Source organism: Apaloderma vittatum, unplaced genomic scaffold (genome assembly GCF_000703405.1).
Source record: "Apaloderma vittatum isolate BGI_N311 unplaced genomic scaffold, ASM70340v1 scaffold11302, whole genome shotgun sequence".
Classification (NCBI taxonomy): domain Eukaryota; kingdom Metazoa; phylum Chordata; class Aves; order Trogoniformes; family Trogonidae; genus Apaloderma; species Apaloderma vittatum.
The window spans coordinates 50167-62137 of NW_009705311.1; the positions used below are offsets into that span (position 1 = coordinate 50167).

The following is an 11971-nucleotide window of genomic DNA, read 5'->3' on the forward strand; positions in this document are numbered from 1 at the left end:
TGGTCCCAGGACAGCGCCCGGTTGCTGGGCTACAAGCACTTCGCACCTCTCAGCTTACTCAGAGAAACACCGACCTCACCCTTGGCCTTCGCCTGGCACCTCTTCTAGGTGCATGTGGGTCACCATTGCCCTGGCAATGCCCCGGAGTCGTTATCACCCCCCACCAGAGCCAGCGGCTCCCAGCCTGTCCTGCCACCACTCCGGTGTCTGGAAGAGCAACTGTGCATTGGGACCGGCCGCTCTGGAGCTGCTCCCCTCAGCTCCTGACCCATGGCCTCCTGCTCCTCTCGCCTCTGCTCTAATCACATATATATGCTGCTTGGGAGGAGAGGAGCTGAAATGGCTGGCTGTTCCGTGTCTAATTTTACCATGTGTGCAGCACACGGAGAAGGAAGGCCAGGACTTGTTTAAAGTTAATGAAAAAAAAAAAAAAAGCTGGTATAATAGCTTCCACAGCTGAAGACAATGACTTTGGGAGAACTGCTACTGTTCTGTTTTTATCGAGCTGTTCAATCCCCATGGATCCCACTTCCACGGAAGCCAAGAGGAATTCTGCCACTAACACCAGCAGGAGCAGTGCCAGTGCCGCTGCAGTGCTCTCTGTGGGCTTTGATCCTGCTGATGTTTAGGAGCAGGCAGACTGGGCTCCTGCATGAAGTTAATCACCTTTGTGAATGCTTGCAGATAGACTCTCTGATTCGGATCCTACAAATATTGGTGCTTGAACTCTGCTTCAAATGTGTTAAAAACTGAAGGTGTTTTCTGTAGTTTCGAAGCCTCCTGGAGAAAGAGGCTGTCACCTACACTGTGCTTTGAATTATGTCCTGCGCTTTCTTCATCGGCTCATGCTGCCATGTGTAGGGTGCTTAGACAAAGTTAATCTTCCTAAGAGGAAGGATAAGCAAAGTTACTTTCTTGTGCTTTGATCCCACTTATTTGTGTGTGGCTGCATATTTAGTTCTGGAAGAAATTGTAATCAATTAAGTATGCAAAGCCTGAAAGAGAATTTTACTGTTCCTGAAAGAGTATCTCAGTATAATTGTATTTCTAATAAATGGCTTATATATTTTTCATAATTTTTATATCAACCAGCCTTTGAACAACGTGATTGAAATTACAAATATGGGTAGACAATATTCTCATATTCAAGAAAATATGCCTGCTCAGCTGTGTTAAAGGATACATGCTGCCTATAGCACATAATTTCTCAGGCTTTTCAGACAAAGCAGTGAACTAGTAATGATGCCTGTCAATTGATGAAATAACCTATTTCATCTACAGACAGGATTTTCTTGTGACTTTGATTAAACAAAACGTCTCCAAAGAAGCATGGTATCTTATTTGTGATTTTTTTTTACTATTCAAGTCTCCCTGAGCTATTGGTGTTGTCAAATCCTGAGCTGATGCTTTCTTTGGGAATATGCTATACAGCCCTTTCTACCATCACTTCCTGCCACAGCAGTAAACACAGTGTTTATCATTACACTCCCTATTTTTTCCATAACTCATACTAATCAGAGAAGGAAATACTAGCTTTTGTTCTTATTCTTACTGGCTTGCATGCAATGAGGTGTCATAGGAATGGTCCTCTGGCCTTTATGATCTCCTAAATATACTTCTTGTTGAGTGCCATTTTGTTTTAATTACCAGCTGCTCACTAAAGGCTTTCTCAATTTCATCCTGACTGGTTTTTTTTCAGAAATGTCATCAAGGTATGAAAGACTGACAATCAAAAGGAAATTAGTAGCTGGTGGCACTGTGTCAGAAAAGGTGTTTTTCTGTTATGACTACAAACAGTAGCATCCAATGTGAAAATAGACTTTCAAATTAATTAGCATTTAAGGGAAATGGGTTTGGAATAATTATCTCATTGCTTTTAAACAGCTATGTTTACAAGTGCTTCTCTGCTTTCTGTTAAGTCCTTGCTAGGGAAAAATAGCAAATAAGAACACATTTCGAGTTTTGCATCTGTTCTGTGTTTGTACTTCTTAACAAACATAGGCTCAGAAGATTAAAAAGCAATGGTATTGCCCTGTTCCTCACAGCTCCAGTGAAAGTTGCCAATTCTTCCCAAAGGCAAAGAGCTTTTTATTGCTCCCATGTATGTGGGGGAATAAGCACACTGTGCTTTGCCAACATCCCTTATGTGAGAGACCTCTAAGCAGACTGTGCCAACAGCCCATGTACGTCCACTAGGACACCTCTTTGCAAGCCCAGCGAGGCTACTTCTAGCCTACTGCAGCTAAAAATGGATGTAAAGAGACCAGATCTGATCCATTCTTCATCGCTATTCAGACCTTAGGCACTATTTCACATATCTTTTCTCTTTTTCCCTCTAAGCCTATCTAGTTCTTTCAAAAATGACTGGTATAAGTGTTCAGGGTCACAGAAGCTGTGCATCAACCTCTAGGGAGCAAAAAGTTTTCAAATAATCTGAGCACCAGAAGTACTAAATCTTTTATTATATCCCATTTTCCCTTGAGCATTCAAGCTCTGCAAAGAAGAAATAAACAAATCGTTCTTTATTGTCTTCTTCCTGCGAAGATGGTTGTAGCTGGGAAGAGAAAAATAACAAAACTTGAGCCAGCTAGAGTGCTGTTACGATAAATCAGTAATTTTTGCACATTTGCATCTACTTTGCTTAATATTTTTCACATACAGGTACTTCATCGATTGGAAGAATGATGTGGACAGCTACTTTACAATAGATGCTACTGAAGGAACCATTGCTACTAACGAATTACTGGACAGAGAAAGCACAGCACAGTACAATTTCTCTGTAATTGCAAGTAAAGTTAGTAAGTATGACACAAACTGAACTAATATGTTAATGTGGTATTTTTTTCAGAATGTAATGCTCAGACATAAATATACAGTGAAGAGTGCACGTATTGCCAGGAGATTATTTAAAAAAGCTCAGTAGATCTCATTTTGTCAGACTCAATGTGAGGCTAAGTGTAATATTCCAACAGCCCTGTAAAGTAACATTTTTCTAGTAGCCCTCATGTAGGCACAGTTCCCTCAGAACCTGGAAAACATTTTGTCAGCACAAAGAGCATGGGGAGCTGCATGGAGGCCTTCCAATTCTTATTTCTGATTTTGTAATTCACGCCATATGAAATAAGGTTAGTCAAATAACATGTCTATCATTCTGATTTCCGAAGGCAGAAAAATGTAAAAGACTTACTCAATTCTCGAACAAGAAGTACACTAAAATTGAGTTAAGACTGAAGGCCCTAAATGAATCAATCTTTGTGCTGCATCTCTGCTCTTGTGTTTTCTCTCTGCCCAAGACTTGATGCCTAACCACTTGTTTTCTTTTCCTATGTATGATTTGTGATGTTTGGGTTTTTTTTAATATTCATTGTCTTTGTGTCTTCTACTGTATAGCTTTTTTTTTTCCTACAAGAACTGTATTATGTAGCTGCAGCTTTCTTCATTGCCTTCCTTCTCCCTAGCATTCCTCCCTTCATGACCCTGTCAAACTGAAACTCTCATAAGCATATACCACCTTTGGAACACAAGTCTTTTGGTCACTTAGCAGTTGTATAAAGGCCACAGAAGTCTTCCTGTTGACATCAACAGGCTGTAGAAGCGAACCCCCTTTCTTATTCATTCTGTATTGTTTATCTGTCCAGAAATACAAGTTTCTAAAGCAAAGAATATATTTTCCTCAATGTATTTCTTGACACTAGGTCTTCAAAAAGCAATACATGCTTACTAACTGGAAGATTTTGGAAGCAGAGATGGTACACATTATCTAAAATGAAGAGATAAATTCCCAGTTGTAACATCACAGAAAGAACCGTGGGCTGCAAAAAGAACCTGCAAATATGACAATGTGTGCAAATTTACAGAAATTCTAGAAGAACTGTAATTTGTTTCCAGAGAAACTGAAAGGCAGGGAGATACAGAGGGGAGATCTCGTGATGGTCTATGTTTCAGTAAAGCTTAACTATTTGTATTTATTGGTGGCCAAAGAATATTTTAGATTTATAATTTTTTTTCAGCAGCAAGTTTCAGTTTCAGTAAACTTGACGTGAATCTGTTAATTATTCCTGAAAGTAATTAAAGGTAGCCAAACCCTCCAAGTTTACTTGTCTATGCACCTTCCTAGCACGTATACAGTAATAGCATGTTTATGTAGAGCTGTAGCAGGTAGACTGTATTAGGAAATTCCCAGTTTTAATAATTGCCTGGTTAAGACTACCTCCAGCTAAGACATAATGGTGATTCATTTCAGCATACCTCAAAATATCTATCTATAGCATTAAAACCAATTGCCATACCTGTGCTATGCCAGTAATTGGCAATATTTTGTGGGATTTGAGGCATACTGTCAAAACGTGCAGTTGTCTGACTAAGAGCTAGCACAGAAATAAAGCCTGAGGTTTGAGGGATGGCATACTGCACACAACCAAAAAAGGTTAGAGAGAAGAGGATATCTGAAGAGAGGGAAAAATTGCTATATTTGGAGAGTTTCTGCTATAAATAACAAATGCCACTAGTTCAGTGCTGTCACAGAAACACTGAAACTGCCATCTCTTTTTTGAGAAAAAGTGCAGTGAACAGGGACTTGATATAAGTATCTAATGAAAGTGGCCTGGTATTGCAATTAGTTGCAATTAGTTGCAACTTATTATTGCAACTAGTTATTGCAATTAGTTGCATAAACTTGCCTCAGGAATGGACACTATAGTTACCTCAGCATTCTCAGTTCTCCATGACCTCATCACTTTTAAATAGACAGACACCAAAACCGAACTAGTATAGTAATATTAAACTGTTACTTAAAATCACCTTATTTCTAAAATAAGTATTTTGCTTTCTCACTGTGAGAGAACAAAAAAATAAAAAAAAGAAACCACCACCTTTTACACGATTCTTATGGTCATTCTGCAAATTATCTTTTCTTGAACAGGCTGATTATAAAAAAATCACCAGCTTTATCCCCATCAAGTCACAGAGAACAATAAACAAAACCAGTTTTGCCGTCATTCCCGTAAATGTGGAAAATCATGCCAAGGTCATGAGCAGGTTGCATGGACTCCCTGCCTGTGCCATACCCCTGGGGCCTTCTAAGTGATTGTTCCCCTTTGTTCTTCAGTAGCTCCAAAGTGAAACACTGTACAAGTCACAGATGATGCTTGTGACACAATTCTTCTCACAGCCAGTGAAGTCTTGAAGTAATATTATGACTTTTGAGCAATCAAGTTATCTTTCAAACAATGGCATAAATGGCATGCAGTTTAGATAGCTAAATAGAGCAGAAAACAATTGATAAATGTAAATGTAGATATGGATGTACCATTTAGACTTTTCGTACACATTGATATATCTGTTACAAGTTGATAAATCTATTATTAGCACTAAGGCATCACATGTAATTTTTAAAGGAATGCATATCAAAAAATGTGGCAGGATTACCTTGTATTTATTAAAATAACCTTTGCTGATATTGCCTATGGGAGTTAAAAATAATCTTGTTCAAAATCTTGGTTGTTTGGGAATTTGTAAATGGTTTATGTTCAATGTCCTCATTCTGCACTTATTTGACTGAGATAATTTCCTAAACTCCAGGTCCTGCCCCTTCATCCTTGCTTGTACCAGACATAGTACAGGTGGTCACCTTGAAGAGAGACAGAACTTGAACTCTTAGCAAACAGTTCATTATGAAATCTGCTTGTCCTATGCACACTTGTATCAACTTGTACACTCACAGCCAGGGAATTGTCCAGCAATAACACAATATTTCTTATAAATGGACATTAGTTGCTGGTGCCACATAGGGAACCAGGATAAGTGAAGTTATTCTGCTCAAGTTATGAAATGACCAACTCCGACCATGCATCATTACACTGTGATCTTTATTTCTAACCCTGAAAAAATTCCAAACATCTGATCTAAACACTGTCTGGGAATCTGTATCCAAACAGCAGCATGACTGACTCTTGAGAACATCTCAGAAGTGTACCCAGCATGGAGTGATGAATAGCCTACTGTCATATTTAACACAAGACACCATAACTTTATTCTCACCTCTGTTAAAGAAGCCTGTCCCAAAGTAGAGATCTTTTTAAGTGAGAGGTGGATGATTGTGTGCTGACACAGAGATGATGACACAGGCATGAAGGCAGCTGATGCAGAAGGTCCCTTGCCCATCTGTGGAAATAAAAAAAAAAAAAAATCAGCCTTGATATAGAATGAAATGCATGAGCAGGGAAAGAATGCTTCAGACTCACATTTTTTCCCCTATTTAATTTCCCAAATTCTTCAGACTTTTCATTCCCTGACTATATTTCATTGCAGTTTTAATTTTTCTTTGAGTAAATTAGCACCCTAGTGGCTTCCATGGTTGCTCTTCCTGAACATTTCCGATCCCACAGACTCTATCCAAACTAATAAATGAAACATAGTTTGCATTTGTTTCAAGCACAAAGGCCAGCTGGCACTTTCTATGACATTAGATGCTCTCACCTTCCAAATAGGGTGTCCACAGGTAAATCTATTATTTGAGAATCATCCTTTGATCATACTAACTCCCAGCACATGCATATGAATTGTCCACAAGACCACTGGTCTCCCCAGGCCAAAACAGTGCCAAGGGCTGCTGTAGGAGTATAATAGTAAAAAAAAAAAATAATAAAAAAATCACAGTCCAGTGCTCAAAAAGTTCCCCCAATATGCTGCTTAACTGCCTAGTATGGACATGGTTTTTGTATCTTGCAAAAGAGAAAATAGATCAGATGGATAAAATCTTATTTCTGCTTTTCCATCCTCATGGCACTAGTTAAGGTTGAAAATAAATTTAAAGTAATAATTTTTCCTGTCAAGCCATCTTCTTAACTCGTCTAAGTCTAGGCCCAAATTCTGTGAATGCTAAAGAAACCTCAGCTTATATCTCAAGATGGGGTTTATCTTCTCCTGAATAGGGTAACTGGGATTAAAGAATCACCAGTTCTCCTCAGTATTTGTTTTCTCAGATATCTTGGATTTCACAAGTTCATTACTCAAAGTATTTTACATATTTTCTACTATTGTAATGTCCTTCAACCATAAAGATGTAAACTGATGATGGTACTCAAGCAAGAGATGGAAGTAGGGTTGTCACTGTCTTACAGACAGGAAAACTGAGGAAGGAAGAAGCTAATTAATTTGCCTGAATCTTAGAGGCAGAATTGAAACCTGAAATCAGTTTCTTAATTCGTAGGCTAATGATTAAACCAAATTGTTTTCTCATCTGTGTAATCTGGGTTTAAAAGGCATGAGCAGATGTTTTCAGTGACTCACTCACTGATAGCAGCATGAACGTCACTACTGTGCCCAGAGGGCTTGAAAAGATTTGATTTTGAGACAAACGGCAAACAAAACAAAACCAAAGAAAATTGAAGTCAAGTCTGCAAAGTGGTATTTGAAAAACAATTCTTCATCCCCATGCACATCGAGTATTACAGGTCCATGTAATTCCATATGAATTCAAAGCTGTACACAATCTTCTTGCAGTCTTCCTTTATATACAGGAGTAGCTAAACTTGTATCAGTGCAAATCAGAAAGAAAACAAATCATATAAATAAAGTGAAATCCAGAAGTAATTACATTTTATGCTGCAGTAATTCTGTTTACTTTTGTATTTGATTTTTGCTGACCATTTATGCAAGGTTAAATTCTACCTTGCTAAAATACTTAGGCAGAAAAGATTTTAGCCTCTAATATAGCTTTCAAAGAATCATAGAAAATAAATCACAAACCATCAGTGAAAAATAAATGTGGAAATTATACTAATATTCCTGTATATTTCAAAAGCATGCTATCCTATTGTGATTTTGAGGGAGGGCAAAATGTCAAATTCCTTTGTTCTTTATAAAAATATACACTCCCATAATATGTACACTATTCTAAAAAGTTGAAAAAATAATTCATGTGGTATATATGAAAAAATGTAGCTTAAAAGGACTTTTTATAGAAACCAATATGTTTAGTAGAAATTATCAAAATCAGCTAGTATCTCCCACGTACATGATGCGTGATTTTTGAATACATTCTTTTACTGGAAGGGCATTCTTACTATATTTCTAAAAACTAACACCCATGCCTGTGCTTTCATGGCAACATATTAATCTCTAACGTGTTTAAAAAATATATTCTCTAAACTCCTCTTGTTCAGTGTTGTCCGTTAAAATAAAAACACAAAACCTAAAGGAAAACATGAATTACTCCATGTGAGTTACTGTGTTCTTTGCAGCAAGTTCTGCTAGGAAGCAAATTTGAAGTTAGGTTATTTCTGTCAATAACTGTGTGAACTTGACCTACTCAGGGCTTTCCTGATCTCTGTATATATTCAGAGTCAGGGTTGTGCCCTCTGTTGACTAAAATAACTTCTTAGCACTTTTTTGTTTCCTGTTATACAAAGGAACTAATTCAACTTCAAGCAAGTGATCTAGATTTTTTCTGGGTCTTCAAGTATCTCAAGAATCACTTGCTCACAGCTGAATTGGTTCTTTTGTATACTGGGAAACTGCCTGTTTCACAGGTATCAGACCAAGCTGTCTTCATTCATACTGCACAATGCCTTTCTCCAGAGACATTCTGCAAGTACGAGTGATGCCAAAATGGAACTGAATGAGGATTCAAAGAGATACTATTAGATTTGTTCATTGTTAATTATATACGTTCATAGAAAGAAGCTACAAATATTGTGTGATTTGGGTAGTGTTTGTGCTTTTAGATTCCAAACTGGCTTTCTAGGATGGTTCGTTTATCCACGACCTGTATACATGCAAAGCATGCTTCTACTTGTGGCTGAGGCTGCTTAACTAGGAAATCACTGAGGGAAGGCCTTTTGGCTTTGAAAGAGGACTTTTGAAAACACTGCACCTAGTAGTTCCTAAGAATAAGAAAGAAATTATGTAAAATTTCCACCATGAAGGAACATTGCCCCTTACTGTGTTAGTTACAAACCAGAGAAGTGCAAAGGTTTGTGCAAAATACAACATAAGCAGCTAATGCAAATAACTTGAAGGGTCCCTTTATGTCTGAAGATTCAAGAAAACTGCTCTTGTACTTAACCATGCTCCCATGTTATCACTCCTACGCCACTCTGATTCATAACGTAGATTTCTTGGTTAGCTATATCTGTATAGAGGCTGCAACTCTTCTTAAATGCAAAACAATAAAACAGTTATCCTTTTGACTCACCAGCTAAAGTTGTTTTTTTATGTGTCTGCTACCTTGCAAGAGGTCTCACCATAAAGTAAATTAGAATATTGTCTACTTGGTACTGAATGTGTGTCTCCTTTCTGTCAGATATTGCATTTGCAGGTAAACTTGTTTATAAACTGCATCTAATGACTGATTAGCTGCATTGGTAGGACAATGGAAAGAAGTATAATGTATACTCACTTTTAGCATTTCTTTTGTGCAAAAGTATTTGATGCTTGCAAATACTTATTCAGTTATAGAAATACCTGCTGTAACACAGCCTAATTGTTAAAACACAAGTTGAATGCTAGCTCTGCAAGTTTCACTGCTAAATTTACCACTGACTCTGTCTGGCTGTCAGCAAGATTATTCTTTATTTCTTTCTCTCTTACTTTTCTTCATCTTCTAAATGGGTGTGTTACAGTTACCTCCTTAATGTCTTGAAGATGTAAACAGTGTCTAAGTAATAAACATTGATTTTCTGCATTCAGTTATGGAAAAGAGAATTCAGTTTTAATCATTGGAAGTGTTTTCCACAGACTCCATGCGAAGTGATCTGAGAAGTTTGCATCTTTAATTACAGGTGCAACTTCAAAGTCTTTAGTTTATGCTCTGATAAACATAATCATATTGATTGATTTCTTATGCTATGAAGAGCAATGGATCAAAGTCTGGTACAAAATGACAAGCAGTTTTCTTCTGATGTATCCTTAGTACAAATCAGAGATAAACAGAAGTCAAGGACTTTTAGAAGTCACAGTACAGGGATCAAAACAGCTTAAGACAGCTCATGGATACTGGTGATGACAACAAACATAAATAGTATTCCTTAATGCTTTTCTCCTAAAAAATCATTTATAGGTAACCCACTATTAACCAGCAAAGTCAACGTTATAATAAATGTCCTGGATGTCAACGAGTTTCCTCCTGAAATTTCAGTTCCATATGAGACATCTGTATGTGAAAATGCCAAGCCAGGACAGGTATTTCAAATTTGTAATGCTTACTGTTTTGTTTTTTCTTTCCTTAATATGTTATAACAATATAAATTTCTAGGTTTGAAAATGACATCATGTTTAGTATTCTTTTACAAATAAAATGTCTTTGTTCGAAATACCTTTTGGAATTATGTTTGTTGATCTTTATGGTCTATTTATTTTTATTATCCCTGATTATATGGACCCGAGCCACCCTTCACTATGCATTGAATATCTATGACAGGAGAAAGACTCCCTTCCTTAAAGACACTGAAGTATAAGGGTAAAACTGCAGTGAATAAATGAAGTAGGATGGATTACACACATCTGTGTCCTATTCTGAGAAAAAGATCCACAATCCCAAAGACAGTCCTCCTGAAAGCTTGTTTTTATAAGCAGTTTGAAATATGTACATGGCATGCAAAACCTATTTCAGATTCAGAATATCACCTTATACTATGAGTGACACTAGTATTAATAGAGCTGGCCTCAGAAGCTGTTGGCACATGCTCCTGTAGCACAAAATTTGTGGAATTAAACAGTGCTGCAAAGCACGAAGGCCAACCGTCATAGATATTAACAGCTGATACTGTTTCCAAGACAAGAAGGACCATATTCAGCCTTCTGTGTAATCAGTGACTTTTTTTTATATGTATGTAAAATGGAATTGGTTAATGTGATTTTTATTGCCTTTATTACAGATTTGTCCATGACTTCATCTTTTTTTCTTTTTTAATATGCTTCAACTAACTACCATATAACCGAATTTAACTTCTAGTTTATCAGATACATTTAGTTTCTTATACAGGCACTAAGAGTAGAAAGCGGAACATGTTACAGGGAAGGCTGAGATAAACACTGAGCTGTCAAAAAGCATAAATATTTAGACCAATGTTACATTAAAAAAAATGCCTTTCTTTTTAAAAGATCAGTGGCAATCATACAATGAAACACTTTAACTTCACTGTGCTTACCTGAAATCTAGTAGACAGGAGTCTGGGACACTAAAGTTCTTTTCATGCCTAGATGGTGCAGGCCTTTCAACCCTGTACTTCATTTCAAGATGTAAAATCAAGTTGCAGTCTTATGAAGGAGTACCACAGGTACCAGTCATGACAGTGATAGTAGCAGTGGAAGATAAAGTGAACTGTCTTCAAGTAATCACTCATCTAAAAAAATCACTAGTATTTTGATACAAAGGACAAATATTAAATATTTCTGCCATGACGTAGGTTAAATCTTTCTGATTCCCTTCAGATGTGTCAAAGCGAGCACTTCTGAGACATGATGAGTTCTTTGGAGGCTCTAATATTCAGATTTCTGGCCTCCACTGTCCAGTATATTAGGGGAATGAGAGTAATCCACCAGGATTTACTTTGATTGTTTCTTTTGATGTTCACTTTGCACTTCTACAAAACTGCTTCCTTTAGAAGAGTGAACTGACTTCAGAATTAATCTTAATCTGGTTTCAGGTGATACAGACTGTCACTGCAGCAGACAAAGATTTGTCACCAGCTGGGCAAAGGTTTTCCTTCAGACTGTCACCTGAGGCTTCCAACAAACCAAATTTCACAGTCCATGACTACAGAAGTAAGTTGCTTTCCCATATCTCTCTGTCAGAGCAGCAGGCCATGATTAATGACAAATATGATTACTTTAGATTACAGTCATGTCTACAGACTAACTTTTTAATTTGACATTTCTAACTGTCGAACTGTCTAGGACGTATATTAATATGAATTCAGGTCTTGCACCTTTTCTCATTTTTAGGGGACAGGAATTGTCAGGACACCAA

General features: G+C 37.2%; 1 protein-coding gene across 1 annotated transcript in view; it reads left to right on the forward strand.

Annotated features, from left to right (window-relative positions):
* Positions 1-11971, forward strand: part of CDH12 (cadherin 12, type 2 (N-cadherin 2)) — a gene marked incomplete at its 5' end in the record, with an annotated part of 69625 nt that overhangs the window by 47267 nt on the left and 10387 nt on the right. The window contains 3 exons of the mRNA XM_009865348.1: positions 2662-2798; positions 10061-10182; positions 11649-11766. Of these exons, the coding sequence (XP_009863650.1) occupies positions 2662-2798; positions 10061-10182; positions 11649-11766 (377 nt within the window). The remainder of the gene's footprint in view (positions 1-2661; positions 2799-10060; positions 10183-11648; positions 11767-11971) is intronic.